General features: G+C 39.2%; 1 protein-coding gene across 1 annotated transcript in view; it reads right to left on the bottom strand.

Annotated features, from left to right (window-relative positions):
* MYBPC1 (myosin binding protein C1) overlaps positions 1-11,057 on the bottom strand; it is a 95,305-nt gene extending 84,248 nt beyond the window's left edge. Inside the window, exon 1 of the mRNA XM_049782943.1 lies at positions 10,892-11,057. Within this exon, the coding sequence (XP_049638900.1) occupies positions 10,892-11,057 (166 nt within the window). The remainder of the gene's footprint in view (positions 1-10,891) is intronic.
* Between the last annotated feature and the right edge of the window lie 10,564 nt (positions 11,058-21,621).

Raw genomic sequence — 21,621 nt, 5'->3', positions numbered from 1 at the left:
CCAGGACCAACCCAGGATTGATCCCCTGCTTTCCCCTGAGCCTTCCAAGAGTGATTTTTGAGTGCAGAGCCAGGAGTAACCTCTGAGGGTTACCAGGTGTGGCCTAAAACAAAAAATCATTTTTTAAAATAAGAACAAACAGTTCAGAGATCATCTAAATCCAGATTATCTAAAATTACCCAGATCACCTCCAATGGTCCCCAATGACTCAGGAGACCATATGGGATGCCAGAGTTCAAACCACGGTCCTTCATGCAAGACAAATGCCCTACCTCCATGCTATCTCTCCGGCCCCTATTTTCATTCTTAATATAGTAAATTTTGATAATATAATGTAGATAAACACATTCTTTCCAGTTTTTTAAATAATGATGAAGAGTGCAAATGGAAGGTACAGGAAGTAGAATCAAAAGAATGCAGCATTTGAAGGTGCACCTGGGTTTTTTTCTATCCCTAGCACCTCATGGTTCCCCAACACTGAACTAGGGGTAGCCCCTTCCTACCAGTAGGTTTTGCCCAGTCTCCTTCCCCTCCCCACAAAAGTGTAAGTGGATCTAAAGCCAATAAATTGGACTGTTGTATAATACAATGCACATTTAAAAATTATTTGTGTATGTTTTTAAATTATCTCAAGACTTATATCAGATTTAAGAGATTTCCGTTGCCTTAATAAAACTGAAGCAGTAAAATGAAAGTAATAAGTTTACTAGAAAGATACCATGTGCAATAATAGAGACAAAAACAATATTGTAGCTCAGCCTCTCTAAAAAATCCGGCAACCTAGCACCTCACTTAGCAAGACAATAGCTTCTGAGTAACAAATTTATAAGGCCTCCAAAGAGCAGAATTAATTGTCTAAAACTCTCTCATATAGAACTTGAGTGCCTTACTCCCAAAGAGCCTCTTAATCCAGATTCTAAAGTGGTGGGTCCTTGGACAGAGTGACAGGCCTGAGAGCTACATATAAGGAGGAATTCACATGTGTTTACTCTGCATTTCCATGAGCCTGAGAATGAGTGTTTGTTTTTTTTTTAATATGGGGCTTAGGCATCCTTTGATAAAGTCCTAATCAGCCAGATAAAAATGAGGAAGTTCAGAAAATAGCAAAGATAAGAGAGGTGGGAAGCTTCATATATTAATAAGAGAAATAAAAGACAGCAGTCATTTAGCAAGGGATGAAACCAGAAAGCAATAAAAAATATGGAACATAAATTTAAAATACAAGTAAGCATAAACCCATCAAAGACAGAAATTATATGTTCTCTCAGGACATGGTACAATGTCTGATTTCTATAATACAGAGTTCAAATATATCCACGGTACCTTGTTTTTGGAAGTATGATTAATATTTTATATTTGAGGAATGATTTTATAAAAATTGTTTGATAAAATAAGGTTCAAGTGAAAAAAAGACTCAGCTATTCAGAGAATCCAGTTTTACAAACAATTTTATTTAATCTGCACTTATTCACATAATGAAAGATTGCAAATGACTATGTTCTCAGGTGGAAACAAAGTCTTATTTTGCATCTATTATGTCAATTTTCAGTCTCCTTTATTTCATCTAGATAGAATTTTTCTGAACACACAGGTTTTCCCCTCCCCTTAGTTAACTTGTTTTTATGCTTTCAGAATCATGTGTGTTTCCAACCCAACACATCATTCCACGTGGGAAGAAAATTAAAATGTGGTAATTATTGTATAGCAAGAAATAGTTTCTCATTGTAAACAGACTTGAATGAAAACAACATTATTGGCTACAAGCTCATGACTTGTCTGTCTCATCACTCTTATCATGTTCTAAAGTAGAGTTTCTCAAGCTTTTTCCCAATCCTACTGGTTGGATCCCCAGCCTCAAAGCAGGGGGCCCCTTACATGTGTATTTTTTTTTTTTACCTATAGCCCCTTTGCAATATCCTATGGGCACCCATTGAGAAATTAAGTGGAGGCTCAAGTGGCATAAGTGAAGAGGTGATACAGGAAAATCTTTATCCAATTGAAGAGATTAAAACAAACAAACGGGGCCGGGTAGGTGGCGCTGGAGGTAAGGTGTCTGCCTTGCAAGCGCTAGCCAAGGAAGGACCGCGGTTCGATCCCCCGGCGTCCCATATGGTCCCCCCAAGCCAGGGGCGATTTCTGAGCACATAGCCAGGAGTAACCCCTGAGCGTCAAACGGGTGTGGCCCAAAAAAAAACAAACAAAAAAAACAAACAAACATACAAACCAAAAGCTCTAGAAGTCAGAGGCAAATTATTGCAAAAGTCATCTGACTTGTTTATAAATTATATCTTTATTTATTTATTTGTTTGTTTTTGGGCCACTCCAAGTGGCGCTCAGGGGTTACTCCTGGCTCTCAGCTCAGAAATTGCTCCTGCGGTTCACGGCATAGGGGTCCATATGGGAAGCCGGTAATCGAACCTGAGTGATTTCCAGGTCGGCTGCATGCAAGGCAAATAGCTTATTGCTTTGCTATCGCTATGACTTTAATTTCTTAGTAAGCCTTTCCTGGGCATCTTCTCATGAGCAAATCATTACCAGTCATTCTCCTCTTCTGTGGGTGTCAGATGAATTCCTTATTGGGCTTGCCCCCAGCTACTTCTGGGCCTCACACTGGGTGACTTTTTAAAAATAGAGGAAGGACAAGCCTGATCCCAGGTGGGGGTCATAAAAATAAAATTCCACAGCAGTAAGCATAGTAGTACTCTTCAGTCACCCACCCATCCTTATGTGGTCATGAAATGTTTCTTATGTGGTTACCTCTGAAATATGCGAGATCCCACTTGCCAAAACACTTCTGGGGAAAAGCGGCCTTGGGAAGAAAAATATGAATGTCCCACAAATGCAAGCCTTACTCTCCTTGGTGGCACATATAGTTATAGGTTTGACTGCTAGTGACACTTTCTGCTAAGTGAGAAAAGCCATAACCCCTAATGAAACAGTGAACAAATGCCTGAACTGGTTATCACTGTTTGGCTAACAGATGGTTTTGCATGTACCCTAACCTGTTTATTGCATCTCTGGCACATCTGTATTAGTTTATTTGTGCATTGGGGGAGGGGCTAGAACAGACCTATGGTGTCCAACTCTTATTCCTAACACTGTGCTCAGGGATTACTCCAGGTAGTGCTCAGAGGACTACATGCAATGCTGAAGATCATACTGGAGTCAGCTGTGTTCAAGACAAGCTTCCAAACCCCTGTACAATCTTTCTGACTTCTATTAGTTTTTAAATACCACTCTACTTTGCTTCAGCACCCAGATCCATGTGCTAAATGGCAATAACTTTTTTGTAGACAGGCAAAATTCCAATCTTGTTCTTTCTTTTGGTTATTTTCATCCATGTAATATTCATCAATATTCACCAATGTTCTTGAAATTGTTCAAAAGTTTCACATTCCTGAAAGAACATGCTTTGGAGATTTAGGAAACTGTTCTTGTGTAAATAGGAGCTACTTCATGATGACCACCAAGGATATAATTCAGAAATTCTCTTTCTGGGTACCTACTAGTTTCTACAAGGTGTCATACTCTGAATGAACTGAGACATTGGAGCAATCTCTCCCCTCCCTGCACTGACATGGATTGAAGACAGAGAACAAAGAGAGTCTTCTCCCCAGATACATATAAGAACTTTTGTTTTTCTCTGCTTATTTATGATTGTTAGAGCTTTTTTTTCCCCGGCCACACTCGTTTGATGCTCAGGGGTTACTCCTGGCTAAGCGCTCAGAAATTGCCCCTGATTTGGGGGACCACATGGGACGCCGGGGGATCGAACCGTGGTCCTTCCTTGGCTAGCGCTTCAAGGCAGACACCTTACCTCTAGCGCCACCTCTCCAGCCCCAGAGCACTTCTTTTTTAATCCTTTTCTTTATTATACTCCCCACCAGACTGTCTAGAGAAAGATCTAGAGTTACTACAGATGTCAGTGACTGCCAATAGTATTTTCTATGTCTTAAAATAGGTTTCATATAAGTAGATAAAGACAAAATAGAAATTATTCACAATAATAAAAATTCTTCTCTGGGTAGCATGATGAGTCTAAAATAATTTTTTAATTAAAATCCTAAGACATGGGGCTGGAGAGATAGCACAGTGGTGTTTGCCTTGCAAGCAGCGGACCCAGAACCTAAGGTGGTTGGTTCGAATCCCAGCGTCCCATATTGTCCCCCGTGCCTGCCAGGAGCGATTTCTGAGCAGATAACCAGGAGTAACCCCTGAGCGCACCGGGTGTGGCCCAAAAAACAACAAAAAAAAATCCTAAGACATATAATCAATAATCATAAAAATGTCTTATTTTAGGGCTGTAAAACTGACATTAATTGCTTTCTTTTATGGCAGGCTTTGCCACACTCTAGAATTTGGAAAAAATAAGAATCTTTTTGGTGTTTCTTTCTGTGGAAACAGTTCCCCAAACTTGTGCATGTTTTATTTAAAAGACAATTTGCTTATTTATTTTGTGCCTGAGCTTTCCCTAAAGGTGAATGCAATCTGGGTGCATTTATTCCAAGGCTCATGAGATTCAGAGGGACTTTGAAAAGGCTATAAATAAGGGGTCTGTGAATATTGTGCCCATAGAGATCCTGTAATGAAGTGTTTCAAGGCCATGTTTCACAGCCAAAGGAGAGTGAGTCAGGGAGAAAGCTATGAACTGTTAAGTTTGACTCCTCGCCTTTTTCCTGGAACCCTCAAACTAGCTAGAGATGTTCTTCTTAGTTTATTGTGGGAATCTCCTGGCCCCTAATTTCTCTGCTGTTGGAAAGGCTCAGAGCAGACTTCTGCAGAGATACTGGATGAAAAGCAAGGATACAACGTGTTTCTCCCAAGTGTTTTTTAAAGTGATATATTTAGGGTGCTTGAGAGGAAAGAATTGGCCAGTCCTTTATTTATCTTCTAACAGGTGCAGCCTGGACAGTCATAAAAGCCGGCTACTGAAAAAGACTGGTTTTGCCAAGTATCAAGCCTCCCTGATGTGTCTTTGAACATCAGATTGTTCCTTCTCAGAAACGAATTTCTACCAGGGCAGGGAAATGATTTCCAAGCAAAAAAGAAGCGAAGATTCTGGTGTTTATTCAGGGCACGTCTTTATTCCTTATCCAAGTCTTTAATAAAGGTCTAAAGGCAGAGTTAGATAGAAGTAAGGAAGGAAATAGTTGCCCTTGATAAAATGCATCCTCCCTCTTCTATTTTTTTCCATCTATTTCTTTCTAAAAATGATCTCTGTCCAATTGAAGGTAAAAGCTATATCCTATACAAGAGATAATACTTTTTACAATCCAAATTAATGTGAAACTTGCAGACAGGGCACAGGCTCTTGCAGGTAGAAACTGAAGGTCAAGGAGTAAATATGAGAGCGAGGTTTCCCATCACCAGAACTCCTTTTCTGATGATGACTAAGCCTGGAAAGATGCTGAGAAGTAGGCCAGGGGTAATGAATGCATTTCGGCATTCAGAAAGATTTGGGGCTTAGTACAACTTTAAGATGTAATGAGATCTCCAGCAATCAATCAAGAAAAAAGTAAAGGAAAAACTTTTATGCATTACCTACCATGTTCTCAAAATTTCCTATGAAGCAAGTCTAGATAAACTAGAAAGATTGATACTGTAAAGATAACAAAATAATCAGTAACAATGCTAGGCTCCTTGATACCTGTAATTATCAACATGCTCTCATATATTAATGGCCAGAAATAAACCTTTGTGTTAGCATATCTTTGGGTGTGGAAGTGTAGATGAATATAGAGACTCCTACAAAATTCTTATGGGGGACATGGGTATTCACAGCAGTGCTCAGAGAGAAGGCCAAGAGCTCCATGCTGCTGTGCTTGGACCCAGCCTTGCTTGAAGGGCTATGTGGTGCTGATAATGGAACCCAGAGTGTTATACATGCAAGGCATGTGCTTTACTATTTGTGCCATTCCTGGTCTTTATAAAGATTTTTTAATAATACATAAGTAGAAAGGGAATTTTTTTGTCATTCTTGTAAAAAAAATATATAATACAGCCTAAAATAACACCAAAAAAATTCCTGTTAAGAAGTTAATTAGGTGAGCTGGAGAGATAGCATGGAAGTAAGGCATTTGTCTTGCATGTAGAAGGATGCTGGTTTGAATCCCGGCATTCCATATGGTCCTCTGAGCCTGCCAGGAAAGATTTCTAATTGCAGAGCCAGGAGTAATCCCTGAGCGCTGCCAGGTGTGACCCAAAAACAAAAATGAAAACAAAAAAAAAGTTAATTAGGTATTTTAGAAGAGAATTTTTAAAAATTAATTAAATGTTATTCATAATACAGTTTTTTTTACAAAGAAATTTATCATTGAGTTTCAATCATGCAATACGATACACTTTACCAGTGCACATTTCCTACTACCAATATCCCCTTTCCCTCCTACCCTACCCCCCCCCCCCCCGCCTGCCTAAAGGGGCAGACAGTTTTATTCTCTCTCTCTCTCTCTTACTTCATTTCTCTCCCTCCCCCTTTTAGACACTGTGGTTTGTAATATTGTTACTGAGGGGCATCACACCTATCACTTTATCTCCTTTTAGAAATCAATTCTTGTCTAAAGTAATTATTTTCAATTATTATTATTATAGTGGTCCTGGAAGAGGTTTTTTGTTTTTGGGTTTTTGGGTTTTGGGTTTTTGGTTTTTGGGTCACACCCGGCAGCGCTCATAGGTTACTCCTGGCTCTATGCTCAGAAATCTCTCCTGGCAGGCTCGGGGGACCATATAGGATGCCGGGATTCGAACCACCGTCCGTCTGCATGCAAGATAACCGCCCTACCTCTATGCTATCTCTGTGGCCCTGGAAGAGAATTTTTGTATGCTTTGTAATATAGTTAAGTATATATAAAAATTTTAAGTAAAATTTATTATATTGATAATTGTTATAGTAAATACTTACTTAAAATAATTGTTGGGGCCGGAGCAATGCCTTGCACGTGGTGATCCAGGTTCAATCCCTGGAATCCTACATGGTCTCCTGAGCCTGCCAGGAGTGATTTTGTTTGTTTGCTTTTTGGGCCACACCCGGTGATGCTCAGGGATTACTCCTGGCTATGAATTCAGAAATTGCTCCTGGCTTGGGGGACCATATGGGACCCTGAGGATCAAACCACAGTCGGTCCTTCCTTGGCTAGCTCGGGCAAGGCAGACACCTTACAGCTTGCGCCACCTCTCTGGCCCCCAGGAGTGATTTTTTTACTTTATTTATTTATTGATTGATTGATTGGGGGGCCACACTCAGCGGTGCTCAGGGGCCATTCCTGGCTCTGCACTCAAAAATCTCCCCTGGCAGGCTGGAGGACCATATGGGATACCAGAAATCGAACCGGTTACCTCCCTGGTTGGCCGCATGCAAGGCAAATGCCCTACTGCTGTGCTATCTCTCCAGCGCCCCAGGAGTAATTTTTGAGCACAGAGCCAGGAGTAATCTCTGAGCAATGCCGGATGTGACCCCAAACAAAAGAGATTGGCTAAGTATGTAAAAGAGACAACCTATCATATACAACAGAGATGAAAATAATGGGAAGTTATTTTTATGGATTTAATAGTCATTTTCAGCATATTTTAAAAAATTGTTAGAGATTCTACCACCAAAGAAAGACCATTGAAAGTTTCTAACTTCATGTTGCTAAAAATCATAGAACAAGAGAAATTTCTAGTGAAATATAATATTTTATATAGTGGAACAGGAGTAAATTGAATGTAAAGATTTTTAGAAGTCAGAGCATATGGTACCTATTTCTGAAATCCCACATCCACGAATAGCTGATAAGTAAGTAAATGTATCTGCAAAGCATTCTGAAGATGCCTGCAAAGCTAATCTTTCCTTCAAATCCTCTCTCACTAATAGTTGAGAATAACTGGGTTTTTCTAGGTCTCGATTTGTGCCTAAAGTATATGCCAGACTTTTTCTATGGCATTAACAATACCAATATTACAGTTCTCCACTAATGAAATGCATGACAGAAGGTGGTGAAGAGGGGACATTGTGAGTCGTTCCTCCCTAAAAAGAATGCTTTCTATCTCCAAAAGAGGTTAGTGAGCCATCCAGAATATTTTTAAGGGTCTAAATAAGAACTGTTGACTAATTACTTCCATTAGGCAGACTCCTTCAGGTTCTTGGATTACACTTATCTTTCCTGCCTCCTTAGAAACCCCAACTCTCCTAAGACCCAACATGAAGCTGCCGGAATTAGGCCAGTGCAGGTTGCAAGGCAGTTGACAAAGACACGTTTTGCACCTTCAGGTGCTGAAAACTCAGCCTTTTGGAAAGAGCTGCCTGGCTGGATCCTGAGAGAGCCAAACCATCCCATGTCTGCCATCAATATTCAGAGCAAAGAGAAGTGCTTCTGTCCTTTCTGGCAGGAGTCTGAACTGGGGATGACCTAATAGCATGGTGGTGAAGAGGTGGAAGATTCACAAAAGGAATCCATACTTCGTGAGTGTAACTGCAGAGAATTGGAACTAAGTCCAAGATTGCTTGGGGATATGTGTTCTTGAGTTGGTGTTTCTGAGGTACCCAACTCACCCCAGCAAAAAAACACCCAATCAATTAGCTAATGGAAGGACTGAAATAGTTTCTGAATAAATAGTAAAATAGTCTGCCTTACTCTTCTGCTGAAAATTGTAATTACGTGTAATTATTTTACAGGCAACAATAATAATTAATAATATTAATAGTCTTGAACGTGAAATTCCTTTAAAAATCAGTTCTGCAGGGCCAGAGTGATAGCACATGAGTATATTGTTTGCCTTGCACGTGGCTGACCTGGGTTTGATTCCATGGTGTCCCATATTATACCCTAAGCGGCACCAGGACTGACCCCTAAAAGTTGCCAGGAATGCTCTCCCCAAACAAAGCAGTTCTAGGGTAAGGATATAAAAAAATTCCTTACTCCTTACGAAAGCTTTTATTCCCTCCAAATTTAAGCAACCAAAGAATTTATAACTACAAAATTCCTGTTCTGGCTAGATTGATATACAGAATACCCACAGTGCTTTCTCTGCAAAAGGAGATCTTTGATTATCTATTATTATATGGATTTATTCAAAAACTAAAAAATCAGGGAAGTGCTGATGTCTCAAAATTTGTCTCTAAAAGAATGGATTAGTGTGTTGTCAGAGAAGTACAACTATCACATCTCATAATTAGAATAATGTAATCAGTTTTCTCTTCTCTCAAGCCTTTTATCTTAATTTGTTTTTTCACTGTTCTTGAGTTTTAAAAGAATACTTGCAAATTCAGTCTTTAAATGTGGAATAATTAAAACAATATTCTACTCTAGATCAAGAAACATAGAATGCACTTCATCCTAATAAGCCTTAAAGAGGCTAGACAAGTGATAGATCACACAAAAAGGACACTTAATACACATGTAAATCATTTGCATTACAAAAAAGACACTTCAGCAGGGGGTGGACTTGATGCCTGCTAGTCAGGATTAAGTTCCCATATTAATGCATGCATTTGGTGTGGTTATTTTTGGTGGAAGACTTCATCCATCAATGCCCGCCACCACAAAATAGAGCCAACCTGTAAACTGATCACCTCAGCCTGTCAACACTGGTTGCTTAATTACATAAAGAAAATATATTTCAGACTTGAAAATTTGGGTAGCATTTCAATTTTCATTCAGCTTCTAGTGCTTTTCAAGTTTATCCAAAAATGCTTAAAACCCATTAAAAATTTTTAGCTGAAAAAATTAAATGTTTTTTATGAACCTTAACATTTTTAAATTTTTTATTTGCAGAAAACAAAAATAAAGAATCAATAAGCATTTACTGAAGTATAATATGAATAATAAAATATACTTAAAAGGGGCCCGGAGAGATAGCACAGCGGTGTTTGCCTTGCAAGCAGCCAATTCAGGACCTAAGGTGGTTGGTTCGAATCCTGGTGTCCCATATGGTTCCCCGTGCCTGCCAGGAGTAACCCCTGGGCACCACCGGGTGTAGCCCAAAAACCAAAAACCAAAAAAAATATATATATATATGTATATATATATTCTTAAAAGATGTTTCCCTTTAAAAAAGATATATTTAAAAGATGCTGCCCTTTTACTTTTCCTTTAAATAAAATTGTGCTACTAATGTGTAATTTTATTAATTTTTTAGAAATTTCCAATTCTAATTTCTTTGTTATCATTGAGTAGTTTTTAAATATATCTTTTGCAGAAAGGAGAAACTATTAAACTTCTTATAAATATTTGAAATTTTATTATTTAAATAAACCATTGAAGAATTATCTACAATAAAACTTACTAAAGAACACAATTTACTAGTGGCATACAAAAATGCTTTCTTTTCCCCAGGTGTTTGACTTTTTTGTTTTAAGCAATAATTTAATAATGTAATAACTTCTGAAGCTTCAAAATCATTGCTAGTAGCAAAAGAAAAAGTGCACATCTGTGTTTCTAGATGTTCTCCATCCAAATAAACCTCAATGATTATGAAATTATGATCAAATTTATTAAGCATATTTACTAAGCATTCCAAGTTCCTCCTATCAATACCCCTCCCCCAAATTGTAAAGCATAATGAAAACTTTGTGATTGAACCAAAAAATATGCTTGAAGATAAAATCTATAATTAATAAAAGGCAATTAACATCCTTAAGCTTCACTTTAAGCATCTCTTGCAATTGAAGGATAAAATTATAATAACCTCAACTTAGTCAATATTTCTTTATCAATGATTATTACCATGTATTTTTCAAGTATTCCTTCAATATTTTCTCTCTGCTCATTTTATTTTTAAGAATCTTTACCATAAATCACAATAGTTCTGTGGTTATTTTATCATCATTTAAAAAATTAGAAATGTGTGAGTAACTAGGAAAAGTAAACACACCTTATGAAAAAGTACAAAAGGAAATATGGATAAATCTTACCCTCTTTCTTAGTGGGTTCTGGCATGGCCACAAGAAAAAGGCTACTTTGCAGTTTGCTCCTCTCGCGTCCTAATTGACAGAAGCAGTCAAGAACTGGTTCTGGTCGTTGTGACAAAAAGTCAGGGTGAGGGCCCAGGCTTTTATTCAGCCTGGGAACATTAATCATGTTGGCACCGCCCTTGTTTCGCACAGGGATGCTGGAACTTGACAGCTAAAAGGACCTTTCTTGCATCTGTTGTCTGCACTCCGCGCTCTCGCCTACTGGAAGGAATCTCCTGTCCATCTCATGTAGCCACATGAGAACACCTCTGACTTTCTAAATTCAGCCACAGCCTCGTGCCTCTTACCCTGATGTCTGACAGAAGCAAGTGTGCATGCAGGAGGTCAGTTTGCCCAATGGGAAAAATAAAATTACAATTTATAGCATGCTACTTCTACAGAGTCTTTTTTTTTTATAAAATCTTTATTTAAGCATCATGATTACAAGCATGATTGCAGTTGGGTTTCAGTCATAAACAGAATACCCGCTTCACCAGTACAACATTCCCACCACCAATGCCCCCCATCCTACTTCCCAACCCCTGCCTATATTCAAGATAAGCATTCTACTTCTCTCACTCATTAAGATTGTCGTGATAGTTGTTAGTGTAGTTATTTCCCTAACTGCACTCACCACTCTTCGTGGTGAGCCTCATATTGTGAGCTGGTCTTTCCAGCCCTCAACTCTATTGTCTCTCTATTGTCTCTCGGCATTATTGCAATAATGTCCTTAATTTTTTCTTAAAACCTATAGATGAGTGAGACTATTCTGTGTCTATCTCTCTCCATCCACTGAAGAATTATCTACAATAAAACTTATTAAAGAACACAATTTACTAGTGACATACAAAAATGCTTTCTTTTCCCCAAGTGTTTGACTTTTGTTTTAAGCAATAATTTAATAATGTAATAACTCAGCATAATAGATTCCATGTACTTCTATGTATTGGAAAATTTCATGACTTCATCTCTCCTGACAGCTGCATAATATTCCATTGTGTATATATACCGCAGTTTCTTTAGCCATTCATCTGTTGGCTGAAAGGCATCTTGGTTGTTTCCAGAGTCTGGCTATTATAAATAATGCTGCAATGAATATAGGTGTGAGGAAGGGATTTTTGAATTGTATTTTTCTGTTTCTAGGGTATATCCCTAAGAGTGGTATAGCTGGATCATATGGAAGCTCAATTTTCAGTGTTTTGAGGAATCTTCATATTGTTTTCCAGAAAGGCTGGACTAGATGGCATGCCTACCAGCAGTGAATTAGAGTTCCTTTCTCTCCTCATGCCCACCAGTACTGATAGTTCTTACTTTTGGTGATGTGCGCCAGTCTCTACAGAGTCTTTTACACTAAGATGAAAAAGGAACAAAATCTTTGTTTTTTGGTGACCTTTTATTCTCCGATGAGCTTTTAATTCTAATTTTTATCAGTTCTTCTGTGAAAGAATACTTGGATTTTATCTTTATTAAAACAAAAACAAAAATGTTTGGGGGGGCCAAAGTGATAGCACAGCAGGTCGCCTTGCACGCGACAGACCCAGTTCAATTCCTGGCATCCTTTATGGTCCCCTAAGTCTGTCAGGACTTTTGAGCACAGAGCCAGGAATAACCCCTCAGCGCTGGAAGGTGTGGCCCCAAAACAAAACAAAAGTAAACGAAACAAAAGAAAGAGCTCTTAAGAAAGTTTATAAGAGGGGCAGTGGCGCTAGAGGTAAGGTGCCTGCCTTGCCAGCGCTAGCCTATGATGGACTGTGGTTTGATCCCCCGGCGTCCCATATGGTCCCCCGAGCCAGGAGCGACTTCTGAGCGCATAGCCAGAGTAACCCCTGAGCGTCACTGGGTGTGGCCCCAAAAAAAGGAAGAAGAAAGAAAGAAAGTTTATAAGAAACTCATTTGACAGTTTTTAAGGTCCAGATTTTAAGCCTGTACCACTGGGATCCTGTGGACAAAGGAGGGACTAGACATTCAGCACTGCTGAATGTGACCCCTAAGTAATAAGAAAATAAGTAAGTTTCAGAGTACAGAGAAATAGTACATGGGTCAAGCTGCATGCCTAACATGCAGCTAACACTGATTCAAATCCTGACTACACATGGTCTTCCAAATATCACTGAGTGAAGCACTAAAGACCCCCAGCATCAAAAGGGCAGCCCCAGTCATCTGAAAATCCTTGGGCCCTAGCATTGAATTGCTGGTCCCAGGGGCTGAGTTCCCACTTAGGGGGCCCTTTACTTAACTAATAAAATAACAAATAAATAATTCTAAAGTCCACAAAAAGAGTGAAGTAATAAGACATACTACAGTGTGGATGATGTTGGAGCTCGTCATGTGAAGTGAAAGGAATGGGCTAGGAGAAGTCCAGGCCAGACATAGAACCAGAAAATAGATTCATGGCTAGGTTGGGGGTTAGATATGGTAGAATGGAATGTGAAGGATGTGTGTGTGTGTGTCTGTGTGTGTGTGCGTGTGTGTGTGTGTGTGTGTGTATTTGAGAGTAATATAGATATGGAGCTTCTTTGAGGCATGATAAAAACATTTTAATTAGCTGTAATGCTGTATAACTTTATGAATTTATTAAAAACTACTGTGTTTCCCTCATAAAATTATGTTGGGCCTGATTGTATATTGGATAAGGCACTTTTTTTTTATTTAAGCACAATGGTTACAGAAATGTTCATAGTTGGGTTTCAGTCTTCACCAGTGCAACTTTCTGCCACCAATGTCCCCCATTTCTTTCCTTACCCATCTGTCTCTGGGACACTTGCCCTGCTGTTTTGAGTCCCCAGCACCCCATATGGTCTCCTGAGGACCTCTAGGATGACCTCTGAGTCCAATCTGTAGTAAACCCTGAGCACTTCTGGGTGCTCAAATAAAAATGTGTGGCTCCTTCCCAACCCCATCCTTCTTGATATGTACATTTTAAAGTTTGGTTGTTATAGTTTCAAACTGTTATGTAGCTTATATATAAACAATATAGTTTCAAACCATTTCTGACTCTCTGGTTTAGATCTATTAATATATCATACTTTGACATCACCAATGTGCTGGAGGCCCTTGAACCTTGCCCCAGTTACTTCCCATTTGCTTCTTACTTCCCTCCTTCAATTTATTTCCTTCCTTCTCCTTCCTGTATTCTAGGATTAAGGGTGAACTAGGTATCCTCCCTTTAAAGCCTTGCATTCAGGGCTGAAGAGATAGCACAGTGGTAGGTAGTGTTCGACTTGCACGCTGCTGACCCAAAACGGACCTGGATTTGTTGCCTGGTATCCCATTTGGTCTCTTGAGTCTGCTAGGAGCAAATTCTGAGCATAGAGCCAGGAGTATACCCTGAATGCTGCTGGTTGTGACACAAAAATCAAGAAAAAAAAAAGCTTTGCATTCTTTTATTCTTTTTTTTGGGGGGGGGGTCACACTCAGAACTCGCTCCTGGAAGGCTCAGGGGACCATATGGGATGCCTGGATTCGAACCACAGTCCTTCTGCATGCAAGGCAAATGCCTTGCCTCCATGCTATCTCTCCATCCCCATTCCTTGCATTCTTTTGATGTTATTCCATATACCACAGAAAAAATGAGATACTGATGGTGAAATTGGTGCAGAAACATTGTATGCCTAAATCTCAGTTATAAACAACTTTGTAATTATATAAATATATATAAATTGACAGTTTTATTTTGAAAGTCACACTCAGGGATTACTCCTGGACCTGCACTCAGAAATTACTCCTGGATTTGCTTTGAGGATTATATGGGGTGTTGGGGATAGAACCTGCACTGGCAGGGCAAATGCCCTACCTCCTGAACTCCCCTCAAAAATAACTTGTAAATGTGGAACATAGGCAAGAAGGCCAATAGTCATCATTCTGTTTCACAATGGCAAATTGACCCCCAAATCTAACTGAAGATATTAGTAGAATATACGAGTTAGGGTATTGTCATCTATAAACTCTCAGGGAACTGATGGAAAAAATAGACGCTGCCACTTTGGTGACTCAAACTTAAAAGGACTTTTTGCTGTTGGGGCCCACAGGCAAGGTGCCTCAGAGACCCAAACTAAAATTAGCTAATATAAAACAATGACTACTTGAGTGTTTTGAAGATAATTTTCAAGAGACTGATTTGTACTCAACCAGCCACACTGTTTCATTTTAGTTCCTTTGTGGCTATGAGTGCAGCTGGTCAGACTTAGCTCTATCAGACTCTGAGCCAAGCAAACTTTTCATATAAGGATGAAAACTCAACTTAGAACTAATAGCATCATGCTTTAGCTATGTGGCAGCGGGGTGAGGGAAGGGAAGAATAGTCAGTTAGGAAGGTCAATGACCAGCCCTTAGGAGGTGGCTCAAAGGGCTGGAGTGCCTGCCTGGCATGTTCAGAACTCTTGGTTCCATCTCTGCAAGTCTGCAGAGCACAGTTGGGAAGGCCACCCCATTTATGGGAAAATCAGCAAAATGTGTTAACAAGCCACAATAAAAATCTACAAAGAGCACCTTTGCTTCTGCCTTTTGGTGTTAAAGGCATTTTGTTTGACTTTAAAAACAATTTCTTTGGGGGTCTTGAGCGATTACAATGGGTAAGGCATATGACTGTACTAGGTTTAGTCCCTGAGCACTATCAGGAGTGATTCCTGAGCTCAGAGCCAGGAGTAAGCTCTGAGAACAGCTGGGTGTGGCTTAAACCACCACCCTCTTCAGAAAATAAAATTTTAAAGGCTTATTTTTTGCTTTTAAATGCTAAATGAATAAATATCAGCCAGAAAATAGAAACTTCTTGAATGCAACCCCTGAGCATTTCCAGGCATGTTCCCTCTAAAAAAGACAGCACATATCTTGCCATCTGGACATCGAAAGGGGGGACAGAGGAATAGCCCAGGACTCTGAGAGCCTGCCCTGCATGCATATAATTATGAGTTCAATTTTTAGTATCATGTGTGTGCTGAAAGTGGCGCAGCTCTACTCTCTGTGATATTTCTGGTTCCAAAAGCAATTTTCTACACATATCAGTCAGCTCTGTGAAAGTACCATAAGAGGGGAACCATCCCCAGTGAGCACTGAAGCTCCAAAGAGTGCCATCTCCAGAAAGCTCATATGGGGGACATATGTAGAAGCACCATTTCTAAGGGAATACCACAGCCAAGTGTGGTACTTGGCTTGCTCCTACCCTAAACTCTCACAGATGACCATAAACAAAACTTGTAAGCACTACAGCCTGACCTCCAGTCATCACAACAACAATGAAGGGAAAAGAGACAGGAGAGGAAATTAAAAACAAAACTTCAAAATGGATTTTTTTGTTTTTGTTTTTTGGGTCACACCCAGCAGCGCAGGGGTTACTCCTGGTTCTACCCTCAGAAATCGCTCCTGGCAGGCTCGGAGGACATATGGGATGCCGAATTCGAACCACCGTCCTTCTGCACGCAAGGCAAACGCCTTACCTCCATGCTATCTCTCTGGCCCCCAAAATGGATTTTTTAAATATCCCAAAGCACCACTACTGAAAGCTGCTCATTCTCAGTCACAGTTTTACAAGGTATTCTGTGAAATTCCTTACACCAAAATTTTTATTAGCCCCATCTCAAAACTCAAGCTGATCTGCCATCAATAGAGAGATGAGCAAATCAAGGCCTCAGTCACCAGGATTTACAGATGTAAATGCAAATTAATGTAAATGTAAATCAAATTTACATGTAAATGTACATGTAAAATACATGTAGATATAAATTTACAATGTAGTAGGCAAGCAGAGAGGGATGAGAGCAATTACATGCTTCATTGTCAATGAAATAGAAAACAAAATTCTATGAAAGTGTTAATAGGTATAATTCTAATTGTTTATTTCCTTATGTAGAGGTAGTATTCCCTGTCTCTTTATTTAATTTTTTTTTGTTTAGTAGAAAATTCTAGTACATATGTTTCTCTTAGGTTCTGAGTTCATGTTAGAATCAAGTTACAGGGATTAAGTTGTTAATTTTACCCCAATATGCACCATGTGGCATTTTTCCTTTTTGCATAGGCACATTAAAATAGAGAAATTTTATGTATGAAAGATAAAAAATTCGTATCTAATATGGATAGGAATTCATAAATGTTTTATTGCAGTGAAATCTTTTACCCTGAACATTTGTCATAGTGATTTGGCTTAGGCTTCAGATGATTGGACAATGGCCATTTACCCCTGAACCTTAGATCCCATCTATGAAACTGGCATGGTTTCCTGCACTAGCACTAGGAATTGGACTTCTACCAGGGAAGGCCCTAATGCTGCCCTGGCACTGAATTACTCCAGAGTAGATTCATATGACATCCTGATGACTTGGAAACATCAATAATTTATTTTCAGTGCAGGATTCCCTGCACTGCCACTTAATGAATATGAAACCAGAAGATTCTCTGTGATGCCCTGATTTTGACATAGATCTGTGTAAAAACTAGAATCCCTAATTACAGAAACCTGACTGTGACAACTGTGATTAAGAAGAACTTTTACCCGGACCACAAAGAAAGACTTTGGGGTTAGACAACTTAGCATGTCCAGAGCCTGTTGTTGGTCTATGGCATGATGTTTCATGGGTCGGTTCTCCCTGTTTTTAGGCCAAATGTTTTTCCTTATCTTTTTAATAGAGACTTTTGCCTTTTTCCCAGAACCTTGTGACATAGAATACTTTGTTTTAGTACATATTTCTGCATTTTTCTATAAAACTAAGAAGAAAGAAAAAAAGAAAGGATGGGGTTTAGGGGCCAATTTTTTCAAATGCATTGGTGGAGAAAAAAGGATAGAACTAAATATCCAAGACAAAGTCAATGACAATAGAATCAAGAGTCCTAAATGTTAAAAATCTAAACTTAAATGGGCAATCTAATCTTAAATGTTATACTGGCAAGCCTTAGGTGTAGAGGGTGATGGTATAGGGTGCACTCTGGGTTCATTGGTGGAGAGAGATTGACACTGGTGATGGGAATGGCCTTGACTCACTGTTTATCTAAAATTCAACTGTGAAGGACTTTGTAGATCACAATGGTTTCAATAAAATAAAATAAAAAAAAGAAAATTCTTTAATACAAATTAAAATTTTTTTTTTTTTTTTTTTTAGAATTTTGGCCCATATCTGGTGACGCTTAGGGGTTACTCCTGGCTATGCACTCAAAAATCGATCCTGGCTTGGGGACACCAGGGGATCAAACTGCGGTCTGTCCTGGGTCAGTCATGAGCAAGTCAAACACCCTACTGCTGCGCCATCGCTCCGGCCTGCAATTTAAAATCTTAAAAGAAAAAAAAAAGTATTATTAAGCTGCTGAGTACTATCCAGAGAGTACCAAAGAGGAAATAAATGTAAGAATTTAGAACTTGAAACCAGACCCAGACATGTGCCAGGTAATATCGCAATCCACAAAGAAAATACCTAATAAAAAATGTCTCATGACAGGAGAAATGTTTGGTTATAAAAGACTTGATTTATAAAAGCTAAACCATGAGATAGAAGAGATAGAACAAAGGGTTAAGAACATGCATTACATGCAGGATGCCTGGATTCAATCTTCAGCATCATATGATCCCTCTAAGTCAAAAAGGAGGAGAAAAGACCTCTCCTCATCCCAGCACAGAAATAACTCCTCAGCACTGTCAAGAATACCCCCTGAGCCCTACCAGGTGTGAGTACTTCCCAATTCCTCCTCCAAAGATAAAGCAATCAAAATAATATTGAAGACATAAGAAATCAGGATGGAGTGGAGCAATAGCACAGTGAGTAGGACATTTGCCTTGCACCTAGCCAACCTGGGACTGTCCCAGGTTCAATTTTAGGCATCCTATATGGTCCCTCGAGCCTTTCAATCCCTATTAAGCCTATCAATCCCTCAAGGATTGATTTCTGAACACAGAGCAAGGATAACCTCTGAGCACCTCTAGCTAAGATTTGATTACATGGCTCTGTCTACAAAAGACTAGGAAATATAATATTACAAGTGGTACTAGGATCCTGTTCTCAAAGAGAATAAGGAGACTTTAATGTTAAATAAGCATACTTTAAACCAGTGTCTTCAAACTCTTTAAATAGGGGGTCAGTTCACTGTTTCTCAGACCTTTGGAGGGCAGGACTATAGTTAAAAAAAATATGGGGGGCTGGCATGGTGGCGCTAGAGGTAAGGTGTCTGCCTTGCCAGTGCTAGCCTAGGACAAACCACGGTTCAATCCCCTGGCGTCCCATATGGTCCCCCAGCCAGGAGTGACTTCTGAGTGCAAAGCCAGGAGTAACCCCTGAGCATCACCAGGTGTGACCCAAAACCCAAATATATACATATATACACACACATATATATGTGTGTGTGTATGTATGTATATATATATATATATGGGGCTGGAGCAATAGCACAGAGATAAAGCATTTGCCTTTCACTCAGCCAATACTGGTTGGAACCTAGTTTGATTCCCAAAATCCCATATAGTCCCCTGAGCCTGCCAAGAGCAAATTTGGAGCGCAGAGCCAGGAGTAACCGCTGAGTGCAGCCAGGTGTGATTCCCCCCCACCCAAAACAAAAACTATGAACAAATTCCTATGCACACTGCACATATCCATGGCACATTTTCACCATATATTGTGGTTTTGTTGAGTTTGAGAAGTGATTTGCAGCCATAAGGGATCAGGTTGTGTCCTTGGGCTGGGGATCCTTCTGGATCTGAAACAGTAGCTTGCAACAGTTTACATTTGGGAGGGTGAGAAGAAGAACCACAATATAATACACAACATCAACAACTGGAAAAATAAAAATCACATGATCATATCAATAGATGCAGAGAAAGCATTCTTGATCAAAATTCTCAGCAAGATGGGAATGAAAGGAACCTTTCTCAATATGGTTAAGGCCATCTACCACAAGCCAATGGAAAATATTATTCTCAATGGAGAAAAACTAAAAGCCTTTCCTCTAAATTCTGGCACAAGTCAAGACTGTCCTCTCTCACCACTCCTATTCAACATAGCACTGGAAGTAACTTGCATATAGCGATAGGCAAGAAAAGGATATCAAGGGAATCCAGATAGGAAAGAAAGAAGTCAAGCTCTCACTTGTTTGCAGATGACATTAGATACTCTACTTAGAAAAACCCTAAAGACTCTACCAAAAAGCTTCTAAAAAACAATAGATGAATATAGCAATGTGGCAGGCTACCAAAATTAACACACCACAAATCAATGGCCTTTTTATATACCAATAATGGTAGGGAAGAAATGGACATTAAGAAAACGATCCCTTGGGGCTGGAGAGATAGCATGGAGGTAAGGCATTTGCCTTTTCATGCAGAAGGTCTATTGGTTTGAATCCCGGCATCCCATATGGTCCCCATGAGCTGCCAGGAGTGATTTCTGACCGCATAGAGCCAGGAGTAAACCCTGAGCACTGCCGGGTTGTGACCCAAAACCAAAACAAAGAAAAGAAAAGAAACGAAAGAAAATAACCCCATTCAACATTAGTGCCACACAAACTCAAATATCTTGGAGTCAACTTGACTAAAGACATGAAAGGACCTTATACAAAGAAAACTATAAAACCCTGCTTCAAGAAATAAGAGAGGACACACGGAAATGGAAACACATACCCTGCTCATGGATTGGCAGAATTAACAACATTAAAATGGCAATACTTCCCAAAGCATTGTACAGATTTAATGTGATCCCTCTAAAGGGCATGGATTGTTTATTTACATTTTAGTTTTGGCAATGAGAGAGGAGTCCACTGTCTACAAACTCATACCCACATAAAGACAAACATTAGTAATCTATTCCTAGGTTGTTGTTGAAGGCCTGACCCTCATAGGTTGGGTCTGAGCTCTTAAGAAATAATTGAGTTAAGAAAAGATAAGTAATTGGCTGATATATGGATTAGGAGAGAAAAGAGGGGAAACAAAAGATAAGAGAGAAGAGAAAAGAAAAATAAGTAAATCCTGTAAAAAATAAGTTAAAAAAAGATTGGGCTGGTGCATTGGTATTGGAGGGTTTTCCACTTTCAAGGATCTTTCTCATTCCTTGTCCCTTTTTGACAGTAAATAGTACTCAGCCATGACTAATATAAAGAAAAGCATTTTCTTCCTAACAGATGAATTTCCAAAAACATCACCTTTGGTAATTATTTGTTAGTAATATCTTTTTTTTGGGGGGGGGTTACACCGGTTGCACTCATAAGTTACCCCTGACTCTGCACTCCTAAATTGCTCCTGGGAGTCTCAGGGGACCAAATGGGATACTGGGAATTGAACCAGGGTCTGTCCTGTGTTGGATGCATGCAAGGCAAACGCCCTACCACTGTGCTATCTCTCTGGCCCCTGCTAGTAATATCTTTTCTCTTACTCTAATCAATTATATACAATGAATTCTTCTAGCAATAACTCTAATTCCAAATTAATTCTCAACCCTTAAAATGTTGTGGTCACACATATACATAAATATTTTTCAAGTTTCTATTTTTTTAAATTTAACTTTTTAAGATAGATAAATATAAGATAAAATATTTTAAAACTTTCATGGCAAGAATCTGTACTGATGAAAATAGAATTCTGTTAAGGGTAAATATAATAATATTTACTCAAGGAGACAAGCAATCATGCTATTTTTCATTGGCTAAAAAGACTTCCTTATGTCTTTATTATTGGGAGGTATTTTCTATGATTTTATTCTTCCTTCCTTCCTTTTCACTGTAGCTGT

This window comes from Suncus etruscus, chromosome 11 (assembly GCF_024139225.1).
Source record: "Suncus etruscus isolate mSunEtr1 chromosome 11, mSunEtr1.pri.cur, whole genome shotgun sequence".
NCBI classification, from domain to species: Eukaryota; Metazoa; Chordata; class Mammalia; order Eulipotyphla; family Soricidae; genus Suncus; species Suncus etruscus.
This window is presented reverse-complemented; position numbering and strand designations above follow the sequence as displayed.